We start from the raw sequence: 16,739 nt of genomic DNA, 5'->3' as shown, positions 1-16,739 counted from the left end.
GCAAAATTGCTGGGAGGCAGAGGCAGATTTCTTTTTCTTGTTTTCCTCACCAAAAAAGGTAGGGGCATCTTATAGTCCGGTGCGTCTTATACTCTGAAAAATACAATATATATATGTGTGTGTGTGTGTATGTGTGTGTGTGTGTGTGTGTGTGTGTGTGTGTGAATATATATGAATATAAATATTAGAGAAGAAGAGAACAGAAATGAAGAAGGAGATTAATTATAGAAATAATCTAAAATTTTTTGTTCTCCTCTCCAGGTGTATGTCATCCCCACACTGTCAACTAAACCCATTTCTAATTCTGCAGAAAAGCATTACAAAACGTTACCAAACCTTTGGAAATCAGAATGGATCTATGATGTACCTGTGGCACCAGACAAAGCAAAATTAATGCAAACTTCTCAGAATCATTCCCCACAGAATGATTCCCCACATGCACTTTATGATATACCACCAAGCAGGTTCAATTCTAATACCCCAAAAATATCTCCAATAAATAATAAAGGAAAATCAATAGATCCGAAATCATATAATATTCCACCTGTACATAGGAAATTAACTTGCCCGGAGCTTCCTCTTTATGATGTACCATCCACCCGCGATACATTTGTGCAGCGTCCATCCAGCAATTATGATGTTCCTTCCAAAGTTTTGTCTACCAGGATTGAAAAGGAGAGCCAGAAATTGACTCATTATGATATTCCAAAAGGAACACCTGTTGCTTTGGCGCCACAGAAAGAAAATAATTATAATTCGGGAGATAACCCATACATCATCCCTATGCCATCATCCACAGAATGCAATGTGGACCAAGATAGATTGTCTGTTTCAAGTGAAAATAGCAGGACCAGCACCATCTCCACGTGTTCAAGTTCTTCTACCGAGTCCTTTTCATCTTCAATTTCATCAGCGTTTTCAGAAGAACACATAAAAGAGACAACTATGGAGCTTGAGTTGGCTATAGACACCCTGACTAAACTACAGCATGGCGTGTCCAGTTCCGTTGCAAGTCTAATGATTTTTGTGAGCAGTAAGTGGCGATACCCAGAATATTTAGAAGGAAACATTGAGGAAATCCACCGAGCAATCGATCACATAAAGGTGTCTTTGGGAGAGTTTTTGAAATTTGCTCAAACTATTGAAAGAAATGCAGTTTTGGGATCAGACAATAAACTTCAGGAAAGAATTAAAAAACAGCTGAATGTTCTCTCAGATTCCTTTCAGATTCTGGTACAAACCAGAGATGCTTTAAACAAATGCAAGTGGACACTTGAGATTCTAGCTATTAAGAAACCTCAGAGTAACCCAGATTATCTGGATCAGTTTGTTATGGTGGCTCGTACCCTTCCTGATGACATTAAAAGATTTTCATCTATTATTATAGCTAATGGGAAGCTACTTTTCAAAAAGAGCTGCAAAGATAAAAATAGCAAGGATTCTAAAGCTGGCGTAGAGCTTAAAATGAAGAAATTTGGTCATGAAAAGCCAGGAGAAAATAATTCTGTTCTAATCAGTAGTTTGGACAAAGCAAAAGAAAATAATCTCTATTCACCTGTTTCTGTCCCTGAAGACTGCTCTACTCATCTACAGGTTGGTGTGGTTGGAATTACTGTACAAATGACAACATTTTAAAGTGATTAATATGTGGCCGAGACCCAGTTTGGTGTAGAGGTTAAGGCCACTAGACTAGAAACTGAGAGACCATGAGTTCTAGTCCTGCCTTAGGCACAAAGACAGCTGGGTGACCTTGGGCCTGTCACTTTCTCTGAGCCCCTGGAAGGAGGAAATAGTAGGCCACTTCTGAAAACCTTGCCAAGAAAAATGCAAGGACTTGTCCAGACATTTGGCAGGAGTCAGTATTAACTTTAAGGTACAAAAAAAACATGTGACTGAATCCACACACCTGCAATGGCTAGGGATGGAGTAATGCAATGGGATAGATAATGGGAACTGGTTGAGTGCCCAGGACAGTATTGGTGAACCTTTTTGGCACAGAGTGCTGAAATAGGGGGAGTGCCGGATCCAGAAGAGCAGCCATCCAGTGCTCATGTGCATGCCGGGAAGATGACCTTCCGGTTTCCGGCGCTCGCATGCGCACCGGCCTCCTGGTCTTCCGGTTTCTGGCATACATGCACGTGTGAAGACCAGCTGGCTGGTGCACATGCGCGCACAGGAAACTGGAAGATCATCTTCCCAGTGCGCATCTTCCAGTTTCTGGCGCTCCCATGTATGTGTGGCCAGTGTGCCGGAACCCGGAAGAGCAACGGGCGACGGCTCATGTGCCCGGAGGGATGGCTCTGCGTGCCCCTTCTGGCATGTGTGCCATAGGTTCGCCATCACGGGCCTAGGACAATTATAGATTGCTTATTTGCCTGCAGCTCTGCTAAGTATTCTGAGACTGTGAAAGTATTCAGTTAGAGCATGGCCACACTAATAGCCTGGAAGACCAATAAATCGTTCAGGAAAACTTACTGTATAGCTGAGCTTTACAGCTGATTTTTACCAGTGTGTCCTCAGCTGCACTAGTACATGGATTGTTTACGGATTTAATTCAACATGATGATTTTGTCTCTTCTAAAGCATTTCCTGGCTTAAGACCATGCAAGTCCACCAACAGTTGCACAAATACCCCACTGGGAACATAATCTCAGAGACGCAATAGTATCAGTGACTGAGATGAATGTTGCCTATGCTTTTTGAGGTGTCCTGAAAAGAAATTGCAATGGGACCCAGAGTAGCAGACAGAGTTTCTTTTCCCAGAGTTCCAAGGGTCCTTTGGGAATGGAAAAGCCAATCTGGGGATGATGAAGTTGAGTAGTTGGGAAACCCAGCCTAAGTAATAACATAAATTTTCTTAGGGTCACTTCTTTGTTGACAGAGAATTTTGTCAATCTTAGATGCTCAGAAAATTTCAGGGTTTTTTCGCTAAAAACTGTTGAGGTTCTTGAGAAGAAACCATGGTAATTAAGAATTTTCCTGACCAATTTTAGGAATGGAAGTAGGCAGCATTTCCAATGTTTTGGAAGCAAAATGTTGGATCATATAACCCATAATCTTTATCTGTTTAAGGATGACCACCCTTTAATTTTTTTGAGTATTATAGCTGCCTTCCCTTTTGCAGAAACCATTACAAATGGAACAAACACAGCCAACGTCTAAGACAAAGAAGCATGAAGAATTTAAATTAAAGGTAAAATACACTGTAACATTGAAATTATTAGAATTTAATCATTACCTAAAATTTGGAAATTAGATTTTTGTGATGAAAAAACATATTAGCTGCCTGCCTGTGTATTCATAATTTGTATTAAGAATTTTTCATTGAACTCACTGGTACTTACATCTGAATAGGCACTTTACAGGATTATGTTCTGTCATTTGGCCCTTGCTGATTTGGGAAAAGAAGATTTAAAAACATGGAAAATCTTTTAAATCCACCACAGTCATCTGGGACAATGACTGATTGCTTTATACATTCAACTATAGTGTGGTTACTATCTGAATTCAACCACATAGAAGCTGCTTCATGTAGCAAGCATTTGACATGCTGTTGTTTGTAATGTAATGACGACCGGGCAGGTGGGTGGAGCCTCGCGCCACCATCGCTACTGGTTCTCCGAACCACCAGCCGCCATCACTACCGGTTTGGACAAACCGGTCCAAACCAGGAACATTTCACCTCTGCTGTATCCCACTTTGGAATTCCTGAGTTCCAGTGGAAAAACTTGGACATATCCAAGCAAAATTTGCCACAGTTTTGTCTGTTTCTCCCTTTCTGTTTGCAAGATCAGTCAGGCTTTCCAGTTCTTTCCTCTTCCATTTCAAGTGACATGGGAGAGTGAATAGGGGAGATTGCTTCAAGAGCGCTGAATTGGAGCCAGTGTAGAAATACCCTTACAAGGAATCCCAATTCAAAAGTCTACATGTTGTAGAGAATGTTATCATACACACACACACACAAACAAACAAACAAACAAACAACTTCATCCGGGGCTTCTGGTAGCTAAAAATAAGATTTTCACCAAGTTCTTTTTTTATTGAGATTTATTGAGAAAGGGATACCATTACAGAAATTCCAACAACTGGATTAGTTTAATGTTAGAACTTAAATTTCTCTTTCATCTTGCTAGTGCAGAGTCTTCTTCGGTTTCTTTCACTCATACCTTCCCTGTATCAGCAGGCTGTTGACCCATTTCCCAGATGACACAGGCACCTTTCCCAGCCATCTCTTGAATCCTTATCAGGCTGGGAACAGATCATTTCAAATGTAGCCAAATGATAGTTAAAGATGGTGAGAAAAGTCCCTGGCTGACTTAAGAAGTATGGGAAGCCACACACACACACCGCTAGAAGAATGAAATATTTTGAGGAATACTAAAAAAGGCAGATTATTATACTTCCCAAAGGGAGAAATGGAGAAACATGTTTTTTTAGAGGCAGAAAGCAGCCCCCACTTTCCTTAGTAGCCCATAGCAAACGTCAACATTTAAGAGATAAAGAGCTTATTGAAAGATGACAACTATCTAGATAGCTCTATTCATAAGCAAATACCCTCACCCAAGAGCCAAAACAGGATGAAAGCCATTAAGCCACAATAGGAATTATCCAACACCCTTTCAGAACACAAGCCCCTTCATTGCATCACCCTCAGAGCAGTCCAAAGTTCAATCAAACTTAGCTCAGACAAACACCTAGGATTTGTATTTTGCCTATAGAGCAGGGATGTCAAACTCGCATCGTCACAGCATCGGCATGTGACATATCGGGACTTTTTTCCCCTTTGCTAAACCAGGCATGGGTGTGGTCTGTGCGTGACGCATCTGGCCTGCGGGCTGCGAGTTTGACAGCCCGCTATAGAGTCAGTTATGACCCCTATATAACCCATACGTAGTTTGACGACAGCCAATAGAATACATGTTCTTGCACAGAAACAGGAAGTTCAAGTGAAAAGCCCAAAAGAAGGTATAAAAGCCACCCATTCTCAACTCCATTTTGTCACCTGCCCAGAACCCCAAACCCATGTGGTTCTGCTTCATCAATAAATGGGCCCTCTTTCCAATTACCCTTCTGCCTCCATTTTGTCTCTGGTGCCTGGATTTTTCTTCCCACACAAGCAAGGGACAGTTCCTTGACATTTTGGAGACCTGCTGCCAACACACTGGGCTAGTTGGACAAATAGCCTTATCACTAAGACATTTTTCTACCTTCTTAATTGCAGTATTTCCATGTACTTCATATTTCTGATGAGAGGAAGCAATTTAAACAGCCTTTCTCATCTTGATGCCCTTATACTAGAGCAGGGTGTCAAATTCAAGGCCTGGGGGCCGGATTTGGCCCGTGAGGTGGTTAGATCTGGCCAGAGGGGCTGCCCTGGAAACAGCGAAAGAACGGCCTATGGTGCCTCTGCCAGCAAAAACTGAGCTCACAAGGGCTGTGTTTGGCCCTCCCGGGCTCTATTTTCACTGGCAGAGTGTTGCAGGAGGCTGTCCCAGCTGAGAAACGGAGCTCTGGATCCCATTTTCGCTGGCAGAGCACTCAGGCCATCAAAGGCACACTCCACATGAGTGACGTCGAGCTGGCCATGCCCACCCCGGCCCCCCGAGGTCAAACACAACCCTGATGGGCTCTCAATGAAATTGAGTTTGACACCCCTGTACTAGAGTAAAAGATCTCCCTACAGCCAGCACAACCACTGATAGGATTTCCAGGACAAGCTACACAATATTTATAGTAGGAATTCTCAACGTTTTTCTTCTTTGCATTTTCTCTCTAGAGTTCTCCACCTATAATGAAAGAAAGGACTCTCAGCAAACAAGATCCAGATAACAGAATGATACTCTCCAGCCTCTCCAGACTGTATTTTGGAGCTGTCCAGAAAGCCATTGGTGTTTTCCACAAAACTCTTAGTGATAACCGGACTCCTGAAATCTTCATTGCCAAGAGCAAGCTGATCATTATGATAGGCCAAAAGTTGGTGGACACCTTGTGTCAGGAAGCCCTTGAAAAAACTAACCGGAATGATGTCTTGCGTGGCAGCAGCACATTTTGTGGCTTGCTGAAAAGCCTGGCAATTGCAACCAAAAATGCCGCAATGAAATATCCAAATCCTGAGGCAGTTAAAGACCTTCAGGATCAAGCCGATGAATTATCTCAATTCACACAGCAATTTCGAGATACGATGGAATGAAGGAATACTGGAACAGTTCAAAAGGCAAATTTAGATGTTAGTGCTTGGACGGGGTAAAGTACACCCATGTGGGGGTGGGGATGTATGTCGACTCCCCTCTCTGTGTCTCTTAATACAACTCCAGGCAATGCTGAGCGAGAGGCCTCCAAGAGTGTCTTCTCTCAAATGTTTAAGCATGATTAAATTCTTCCCGTTGTCAAAAATCCGGATATAAAGACTTTCCGAGCAGAAGCTTTTCTTTGTATCACCTTGACATTTATCCTGAACATCTGTACAGACATCAGCCTTGATCATAGGTAGCTTGGGGTCAAGGTTCAGTTTATACAACTCCATTTAAATTGTGTGTTCTGTTGAGGCAAAATGTTTCATTAAGACTCTAAGCGTGTGTTGTGACCCAGGCCCAAATAGTTAGTATTAAATACAAACAGTTCGAAAACAAACAGACTTCATTAGAAAAGCTGAGAATTAACTCAGCTGTTAACTCAGAATTAACTCATTCTCAGCTGAGAATTAACTCATTCTCAGCGTAGTCCAAACTAAATTAAAGCAAATTCTTCAAAACACCATTCCTCAATTTATCACCGACCTTGGGATAATTAGGCAAGCTGCCAAAGGCTTTTCTTGGCAAAAGTTCAGAAGCAGAACTTCAGAAGCAGAAGCCGACAAGAAATGAATACAGTGAAACAAGAAGCAATTCTCTCAACGTTGTTTTCCGGCAAAGAGGCCAAGAGCCATTGCTGGTCTTTTAAGCCCTATGGGAGAGGCCAATCATCTCTTGCCCTACTCCCGAGTCGTCCTCTCTGCTTTATCTGCTCCTGTCTTCTGGCAGCTCTTCTCATACGTGCACTAGGAACAAGCTCCTCCTGTTCCTCTGCCTCTCTACTGTCAGCCTCTGGAAGCTCCGAAGTCCGAACATCACTCCCCGGTGGCCGCACATCACTCTGACGCAGAGCCCTCATCTGGGCCTTCCCCAGCCTCCAGGACTGGCCCCTGTTCTTCCTCAGCCTCATCGCTGTCTGACTCTACTGCCAGCTCCGCAGGCTGCTGGCGGACCACAACAGCGTGTTCACAAAAACTGTGTCGGATTTTTAGACATGTTAGGGTTTTTATTATTACAAAGCATGTACGTCTGACTGCTTGAAGGTAACTGTACTGTAGCATTCTACCCCGTAGAGATATGGGGTGAGAAGATATACATTTAAGAAGAACCTAGCAGTAAATTGATATGACAAGATTAGGGCTATTTAGAGGACTTGTTATGAACTGTTACAATACTGCTCAGGCTATTAGCCATTCTTGCAACCATTCACTTGGTGTGACAAACTCTGGTGGACTCTTTAAGATGGTGCAAATGCTACTGTGACTAACCATGATTTCAGGTGTAATGGTATAGTATGAATTATTTATGTAGCAAAAAGCACGGTAAACAATAGAAATTATTCAACAGTCTCATGATTACTAATTGGTCTCAGGTCTGTTATTTGTCTTAATTTCTCTTCTCATTTCCTTCTTGAGACAATTGCTCCTTTTAAAGAATTACACTATCTTCATATCAACAACATGCATTTTACTTACAGTTCAAACAGGAGCACTATTCACAAACAGGAGAAAAGACATCATTCTGTGTGACTGTACAATGAGAGATTTTTTTTTAAAAAAGGAAAAGTAACAGACAACAAATAAAAGGGAATCTTCCAGACCCTTACAACCTAATGTGTGTGTATGTGTATGTATGTATGTATGTGTATGAATATATGTATGTATGTAAAAAGAAGGTACTAGGTAAAATTAATCCTTCCTTGTGTATGTAAGGTTGTTTAGCCCAAGAAGGATTTACTTGTTCTATAATAGGTAAAAATCAATGTAAATGTTTACAAAATAACTATTAGTCTCTTGCTTTTAGGATATCAACATAAAAAAGGTAGATATCATGAATTATGGATTTGAAGACCAGTATTAAAAGCCCAATGAACTTCAAGAGGAAGTCCTTGAGAAAAGCTGAGTTTGCTCTTATAGTGATGAGGAATAAGCAGAAGTTCATAAAATAATGTTCAGCCCTCCCCCAGCATGTATTGTTCTCTTTGGGGCAAAAGGCAGGATGTTATTTTATTAAGTTACTGAATTAACCCACTTTCTGGCTTTATATAACCTTACATAACCCATTTTCTGGCTTTACATAACTTTACACCAGGGTGAAATCCAGCAGGTTCTGACAGGTTCTGGAGAAACGGTAACAGAAATTTTGAGCAGTTCGGAGAACTGGTAGCAGAAATTTGGAGCAGTTCGGAGAACCGGTAGCAGAAATTTTGAGCAGTTCGGAGAACCAGTAGCAGAAATTTTGAGCAGTTCGGAGAACCGGTAGCAGAAATTTTGAGTAGTTTGGAGAACCGGCAAATACCACCTCTGCCTGGCCCCAGAGTGGGGTGGGAATGGAGATTTTGTAATATCCTTCCCCAGGAGTGGGGAGGGAATGGGGATTTTGCAGTATGCTTCCCCTGGAGTGGGGTGGGAATGGAGATTTTACAGTATCAAGCCCCGCCCACCAAGCCACACCACGTCCACCAAGCCACGCCCACAGAACTGGTAGTAAAAAAAATTAGGATTTCACCTCTGCTTTACACTGAACCACAAACAAAATGGCCTATGCTGAACACACTAACATACAAGAAATGTTACCAAGGTTAACACTAACTGAATTTACTATGTTATATGACTGTGTCCGTTAAAGTATTACCTGCCCTTATGGAAATACATTGCGTAAATATAAATACAGAGTATTGAAGAGGCATCTTTTGTTGTGCAACAAGTCTTTTCTAATTCACTACATTTTAAAAGGAAAAGCTATTACTCATTTGTAACCCCTTTGCCACTGCTCCTTCCATCTTCAATAGAAAACTTATTGAAGATTTTTAGTTTACTCTGCTATTAATTAAAAAAGTTCAATATTTATTAAAAGCTTTGTCAGAAAATATCACATGCTGATGTTAAAGGAATCTGTTCATTACAGTGAACATAAATCTTTTCAAGCTTATTAGACTAAGTGCTATTTAATATGTATCTGAGGGGGTTGAACTATGGAGTTCTTGGTGCTCTCTAAGCTTGGTTGTTTCCTTTCATAATGAAAACTCATCTCACAACAAATAGACCAGTGTTTCTCAACCTTGGAAGCTTGAAGATGGGTGGACTTCAACTCCCAGAATCCCCCAGCCAGCAGCCCCGGACTCGGGGATTCTGGGAGTTCAAGTCCACCCATCTTCAAGCTTCCAAGGTTGAGAAACACTGAAATAGACAGAACAAATCAGAGTTTCAACTGGGCTACTATTAGCATCTTAGATCAAGTTCAAACCAAAAATGCCAGTGAATTCTAGGAAGCTTGGCATGTAGACATACCAGTCTCAATACAGATAAGCCACATTTACACACTATTCAAAAGAGTACATAAAAAAACATTGAATCAAAAAGACTAGACACATTCCCATATTCAGATAAGCAAGGATCAACACCACACAAACAAGGAATCATCTAATATCCTAATCAAGGAACTATCAAAAAGAAAACCAATAAAGGAGAATATTTGTAGCTCAGGGGTGAAATGAGAGGTCCTTGGTGGTCTCTGAGCTTGCTTGTTTTCTTGTAGACGTTTCATTACCCTAACTAGGTAATGTCATCAGTGCTAGTAATGAGTGCTGTTTGCTGTCAGTTTATATTCTGGTGTCTTGCCAGTCTGTGTGGGTGGGGCTGTTCTTAGAAATTCTTTGGTTGGGCTGTTTACTGAAGTCTTTTTGACAGTTTCTTGATTGACAGTTTCTTGATTGGGATATAAAGAAAACCATGTTCCCACCAACATTGGCAGGGCAAACTAGGTATACATCTAAGTGCTATTGCTATATAAACAGGGACAAACCCCACCCTCACTGGCACTGATGATGTTATCTAGTTGGGAAATAAAACATCTTCAAGGAAACAACCAAGCTCAGCACCAAACCCTGAGCGCCAGAAATTAAATATTTTGTTCTTTGTAAAGTTTGAAGTTTACAGATCACAGACACTGTGCACAGAAGTTTAAATTCGCCAAGCAATTCCCATCTTACCAACAGATCCTCCTTATTTTATTCCTCCACTGTGAGTCACCTGAAGGCAGAACAAGAAACAATGGATGGAAGGTAATGAAGGAGAGAACTAACCTAGAAATAAGGAGAAACTTCATGACCATTAGAACGATTAATCAATGGGACAGCTTGCCTTCAGAAGTTAGAGGTGCACTGGAGATTGTAAAGCAGAAATTGGACAGCCATTTGTCACAAATGGTGTAGTAGGGTCTCCTGCTTGAGCGGGGGTAGGATTAGATGACCTTCAAGGTCCCTTCCAACTCTGTTATTGGGTCAAATCTGCCTAGTAAGTGTGGTTGGGGTCAGAATCTTGAGTTTCACATACAATAGATTAGAATTCTTTATTGGCCAAGTGTGATTGGACACACAAGGAATTTGTCTTGGTGCATTAGTTTCACATCATCACCCCCATACTGACTCCGCCACAAAACGCAGGTTAGTGAATTCGCACGAAATGCTGATTCCTGAACTCCACCTACCGGCTGAGCGAGCGCAGGGCAATAGGGCAGCGTTTGCTCAACTTTGGCCACTGGAAGATGTTTGGACTTCAACTCCCACAATTCCGCAGCCAGGCTTGAAACCGAAGTCCACACCTCTTCCCGTGGACAAGGTTGAGAAACGCCGTCCTAGAGATAAGCTTTGCTGGCTGAGGAATTCTGGGAGTTGAAGTCCACAAGTCTTAAAGTTGCCAAGGTTGGAGACCTCTGCTGCAGTGCGAATACAGCCCTAAGGAGACACTTCCGCCTTTGGGAAAGCAGCTTCGTTGCTAGGTTACCCGAGTGATGTAACTGCAAACGTCATCACTTCTTACCTCCTATTTCTTCGGTCTGCGCCGGAAGAGCTCGGATCACCTGACCGGAAGAGTCTTTTTGCCTTGGCAACCCGGAACTTCCAGAAAGATAGTTGGAGGCGAAATGGGTTGCGATGGAGGAACCATCCCGAAACGGCACGAGCTGGTGAAGGGCCCTCGTAAGGTGGAGAAGGTGAGACCGGGTTCAGAAAGGAGAGCTCAGGCTGGGAGTGTATTCCGTTCTGGAACAGAGAAATGATGGCCCAAATAGATCCACTACCTGAGTTTTGGGTCCTTTTTGCAAGTACAGGTAGACCTCGACTTATAATAGTTCATTCAGTGACCGTTCGAAGTTACAGCGGCGGTGAAAAATGTGACTTATGACCGTTTTCACCGTTATGATATTTGCAGCTTGCCCCATGATCAGGTGATCAAAATTCAGGTGCTTGGTTACTGATTCATATTTATGACCGTTGCTGTGTCCCAGGGTCATGTGATCACCTTTGGTGACCTCACAAGGAAAGTCAATGGGAAGGCTTAGATAATAACCGGGTTACTAACTTATCGGCTGCAGTGATTCACTTAACAACTTAACAACTGTGGCAAGGAAGGTCGTAAAATGGGACAAAAATTTCTCACTTAACAACAGAAATGTTGGGTTCAATTTTGATCGTAAGTCGAGGACTACCTGTACAGCAGACGAGAGTTTCATCGAATTTCATAATGTTAACCCGCTTAGGGAGAAGTAATTCCAGGAGTAACGAGGCAGCTAGGAATCGGTTTGATTAAAACAGCAAGTGTTTCTTTTTAATGGGGTTGCATGGGTGGGATTTGCTGTCCTCAGGCTGTCAGGAGAGCATATTTTCCATCATGATCAGATTATTGTACTCTGTTTTTACATGATTGATTTTAGATATATATGTGGGATTACAACTTGCTCTTCAACATTAGAAATATCCAGATGGGCATATACTTGTCATTGTGTCAACAACTAGACTCAGTTTTGATTCCAGTGGTGAATAAGCATGGTGAAATAAACACCCAGCAAGTGGGCACCTGCTTACTTCTGTGATTACTTCATTTTTGACTGTTGCCTTCTGGTAGAAGATACAGAACAATTAAAACTCAGACCACACATTTTCTGAATAGTTTTTATTCTGGAGCTATAATTGCACTCAACAATGAACTAAAGGGCCACCATCAGTGAGCTGTTGGACAGCATTACTTGGTCTGTTATGTGGATGTTTGGGTGGTTTAGGGGTGGGGAATTTGTGGTGGGTGGGAGTATGTTTGGGGATTGTTATGTGTGTTGGACCTGGTCTTTGGGTGTTGTGAATTTTGTTGTATGGGTATACTGTGTATACATGTACAATGACAATAAAGTTGTTATTATTTTTGTGAAGGTGATTGAAGCCCTTTTCTGGTAGAGGGCTTTGCTGGTTGTTGCTTGGTTTGTGCCATTTTTTGTTTTGTTTTTATTACAGCTCTCTATGTTTTTATCTGGGTGCTGCCCAGGTCACAAGGAATAAAGAGGTGTAAACATTTGATAATAAAATAAAAACAACCTATAAAGTAGAAATGTAGCATCCTGAAAGTAATTGGTGTGATGTGATGCAGTAACTAAAAAAGCCAGCATAGCCTAAGAAAATATTACATCTACATAGATCATGGCACACAGTAATATTTACATGTATTATGTAGACTCCAATACAGGAGAACATATGTAGCTTAGTTAATCAACTACAGGATATCTATACAAATTGAAATGGGTCAAAAAAAAAAGTATAGAAAGTAAGTACAAAGATTTTGATTTTAACTATTATTTCTTTTTCTAAAATGGTATATAATTTGTTACGTTCCCCAGGTTGACAAAAATGCAGAATTAGTAGCCCAATGGTACTATTGCACTCTAAGTCAAGAAAAATTAAGCAGACCTATAGTAGCTTGTGAACTTGGCAGGTAAGATTATATTTTAAATTCTTTTTCAAATTTTTGAATAAATTTGAATTGGAAAGTTAGCCTATTTTTCACAATATATGTTTTGCTATAGGCTGTACAACAAAGATGCAGTCATTGAATTTTTGCTGGATAAATCTTCTGATAAAGTCCTTGTGGAGGCTGCATCCCATATCAAGAGTATTAAGGTATGTTAAGTTATTAACAATACATGTTAATGATTATAGTACACAAGTGAAACGGAGAGTTACAAAATTTATCTTTATTTTCTTGACATAAACTTCCTTGATATTAATGAAACTTTGAAGCATCTTATTTACACAGTATGAAGTGTTTTTTCAGTGAGACCCATCTATCAGGGCAACCTGGTCTACCCAAATATGGGACGGAGCATACTGCTTCCGCTTTCGCCTTTCAGCCCCAATCCAGGAGCCTTCGTAGGCAGTTGCTTCCGCAAGAAACTATTTTGTGTTAAATTTAAATTTACCGACAAATTTATTTCTCGATAAAATTTAAATTTACACAGTATGGGGTTTTTTTAAGAAAAAATTGGGGATACGTGAAATGCATTTTCTTCCAAAGCCAAACACCAACATGTTTCTTTTTTGCTTCTGTGACATAAATATATGCTGTTAGACTGCTTCTTTTTGCCTATACTGCCTCCTTTTTGCTTCTTATGCCTAAACACTCACAATTCTTCCTATAAAGAAGGGAGATTTTCTCCTTCCCTTATGCTTTTAAACTTATAAAGGTCCATTGGTGTTGTTTAGCCTAATTTGAGAAAAATGCTTTTATCACCAGAAACTGCCTGCTTGCATCTACACCCTATGACCAAATAGATTTCCTTCTAGAATATTTGTATTTTTCATACCCTACTGTTGTCTTCCAATTTAGGTGATACTTTCTTTATCATAGTGTCAAATCAATTTACGTAACGTATGATTCATTTCTTGCAGAATGTCATAGAATTGAATCTCTCAGACAATCCAGCTTGGACTGGTGACAAGGGTAATACAAAAGGGGATAAATATGCTGACATCCAAAGTGCACGTTTTATTTGCCCTGTGGTTGGATTGGAAATGAATGGAAGGCATCGGTAAGTGTTTCCAATTTAATTAGGTTATAAATAACATGCTTTGCTGTCTTTTTTAAAGTATGGCCATTTTCATAAAAAGATTGCTTGTTGTGTTCCATAATCTTTCCAAACTATGAAAATAGAATTTGTAAAATGATATTGAATGCTAGCATTATAAAAACTGTTCAGTAGATGTATGATTTACGGTGCAAGAAGTTATAATTATGTGTGACTCCAATATTTGATGAGGTAGTAACAAATAGCTCAGTGAAAATAATATCCCTGTGAAAAACAATATTCCATGTCAGATATCATTAAGAAAAATAAAGAAAACTGTTAATATGACATTATTTATGTATAAATCTTTGGTAAGATTTGTTTGAATGATGCGTGGAATCGTGACTAAAAGATAGAGACAACCAAACAACCAAACTCAGGCACCAAGGACAGAGTGGGATGATTTGAGAGGGACACAGTTGCCTCCCTCCATCTCTCTTCCACTCCAGAAAACATCCACCATGATATTTTCGAACGAAGATTGAATGTTGTAATTCTGTCAGGTAAAGATTCCTCTAATGTTCACAACAAAAAACACTTGTCAGTGATTGCACTAAATAGCCATTTGTTTGCTTGCTTGAAATCTTCACAAAATATGAGAGAGGCAAGATACTGCAATTGTTGCCCAGGTTGATGGATTCCATTGCAGACACAGGATTCAGGCCCGTACTCAGATACTGCCTACTCCTACTTACTGCTGCTGCTTAGCAATATCAAGTCACTCTATTTGGAATACAAAGGCCAGTGTATCTTGATTGTTGCCATCACCAAGCAGTAAGTAAAAGCTGCTGTCATCACTCCCAATGAAACATTTGCTTTACTGTTGCCCCAGGTGCTACCACTCAACAACATTTGATGCCACGAAATAACGGACCTCCCACTATATGAGACAGTCATATCTGTCTCAAACATACCAAGGTTTCTGGTTCCTGGTCCATTTTAAATGTTATCAGAAGCACCTGAAAGCCTACTCACAATGCTGTTCCTTAACTACTCTGTTCAACTCCAGCTCGATAAGCAGGTGGCAGTCATGGCTAGGAGGTCCTTTGTACAGCTCCTTCTTGTGTGCCATTCCTGGATTGGCAGACTCTGTTTACAGTCACTCATGCCTTTGTCACCTCCAGATTGGACTACATACACTACATGGGGTTGCCCTTGGAGACTAACCCAAGGCTTCAGCTAGTACAAAATGCAGCAGCATGAACACTTATGTACACTCCTACAACAGAGACAGTGGTGGGTTGCTACCAGTTCGCCCCGGTTCAGGCGAAACAGTAGCGGCGATGGCAGGAGGTTCCGCCCACCCGCCCAGACGCTTCTGCACATGCACAGAAGTGTTGCGCACGCGCCCACAAGCAAACCAGTAGCGACGGGTTTTGAAACCCACCCCTGAACATTACACATTACACCTCTGCTCCATGAGCTACATTGGTTGCCAGTTTTTCTGGTTGCTGGTTTTGACTTTTGAAGTCCTTCATGGCATGGGACAAGGTGTCTGAGGGACTGCCTCTCCAGTTATTTCAGCCTGTCCCATTAGATCTGGCAGAAGAGACATGCTGTGTGTACGATCAGCTAAGGGCCTCCATTTGGTGGATCCCAGGCAGTGGTGGGATGCAACCGGTTTAACCATCGGTTCGGTGAGCACGTACTTTGCGCTTGTGTCTAACGCGCATGTGCGCAGCGTTCAAAATACAGCAATTTGAAGCTCAGCTGCTTATCTTCTAAGGCAGCCCCGGTAAGTAGAACAGCAGAGGCACGGGAATCAGCTGAGCCAGAAAGAAGGAAATATAGGACAGGATAGGGCGGGTGTGGGTGGGTGGGCAGGACCAGCTGATCGTTGGAACTACCATTCGCCCGAACCGGCTGAATCCCACAAAATGGAAGGCTAAGCAGAGTGAAAGTAAAATAGTAGAACAATAAAATAAAAAGACAACAAAGCAAATATATCAATATGACCAATAAAAAAGATGGGTGAGTGGGAAGCAGGGGGGGAGGTAGAATTTGTTGTCTATCTAGCACCACCTCCAGAATAGAACTCCCCCATTGGGACTTCAGGCCAACCAGCAGATTATTGAAATCTGACAAGACTTCATGAATGCTAAAAAGTCCAATTATATTACAGTATTTGCTCCATTGTGATGGCTTCTGGCATCTGAAATTTTTCCCATTCCTGCTGTACAAGATTCCCTGGCTAAGAAACCTTTGATGACACTGAGTTAGTAAATCCATATTCTTAAGCAAATGAAGAAAAAGTTCTTTATTAAAAACACCTATATACAGACAGACCTCAGCTGAATATTTAGTCCTAAAATGTTTTTATATGTTAAATCCAATGTTACTTGTTTCCTAGCCAATGTGATTAAAGTTGCAGCTTAAACTAGATGGGGCTAAAGGGTTCATTTAGAAATTTAAACAAATAAATAAATTTGTGCTCTTATTTAGCATGTGATTTTTAAAAAATAGTTCTGAGCAGGTTACAATTACTTATGCTGTGGTTTGAAGGTTGGAGAAGCAGCACATAGGCCAGTCTGAAATCCACATACAAGCATATTTACCCAGGCA

The 16,739-nt window shown here is 41.1% G+C and overlaps 2 protein-coding genes across 4 annotated transcripts in view; both read left to right on the top strand.

Annotated features, from left to right (window-relative positions):
• Window positions 1-7,645, top strand: part of CASS4 (Cas scaffold protein family member 4) — a 45,802-nt gene extending 38,157 nt beyond the window's left edge. For both annotated transcript variants that reach the window (XM_034433051.3, XM_034433049.3), the window contains 3 exons: window positions 262-1,593; window positions 3,125-3,193; window positions 5,777-7,645. In XM_034433051.3, the coding sequence (XP_034288942.2) occupies window positions 262-1,593; window positions 3,125-3,193; window positions 5,777-6,190 (1,815 nt within the window). In that variant the 3' untranslated portion in view covers window positions 6,191-7,645. The remainder of the gene's footprint in view (window positions 1-261; window positions 1,594-3,124; window positions 3,194-5,776) is intronic.
• Window positions 7,646-10,890: 3,245 nt separating this feature from the next.
• RTF2 (replication termination factor 2) overlaps window positions 10,891-16,739 on the top strand; it is a 63,549-nt gene continuing 57,700 nt past the window's right edge. Inside the window, exons 1-4 of one of the 2 annotated variants that reach the window (XM_034433066.2) lie at window positions 10,891-11,282; window positions 12,954-13,048; window positions 13,140-13,233; window positions 14,002-14,141. In XM_034433066.2, coding sequence (XP_034288957.1) covers window positions 11,214-11,282; window positions 12,954-13,048; window positions 13,140-13,233; window positions 14,002-14,141 — 398 coding nt within the window. In that variant the 5' untranslated portion in view covers window positions 10,891-11,213. The remainder of the gene's footprint in view (window positions 11,283-12,953; window positions 13,049-13,139; window positions 13,234-14,001; window positions 14,142-16,739) is intronic. The other variant, XM_034433064.2, reaches the window with a different exon arrangement.

The sequence above is a fragment of the Pantherophis guttatus genome, chromosome 3 (assembly GCF_059756535.1).
Source record: "Pantherophis guttatus breed Tessera chromosome 3, ASM5975653v1, whole genome shotgun sequence".
Lineage (NCBI taxonomy): Eukaryota > Metazoa > Chordata > Lepidosauria > Squamata > Colubridae > Pantherophis > Pantherophis guttatus.
This window is presented reverse-complemented; position numbering and strand designations above follow the sequence as displayed.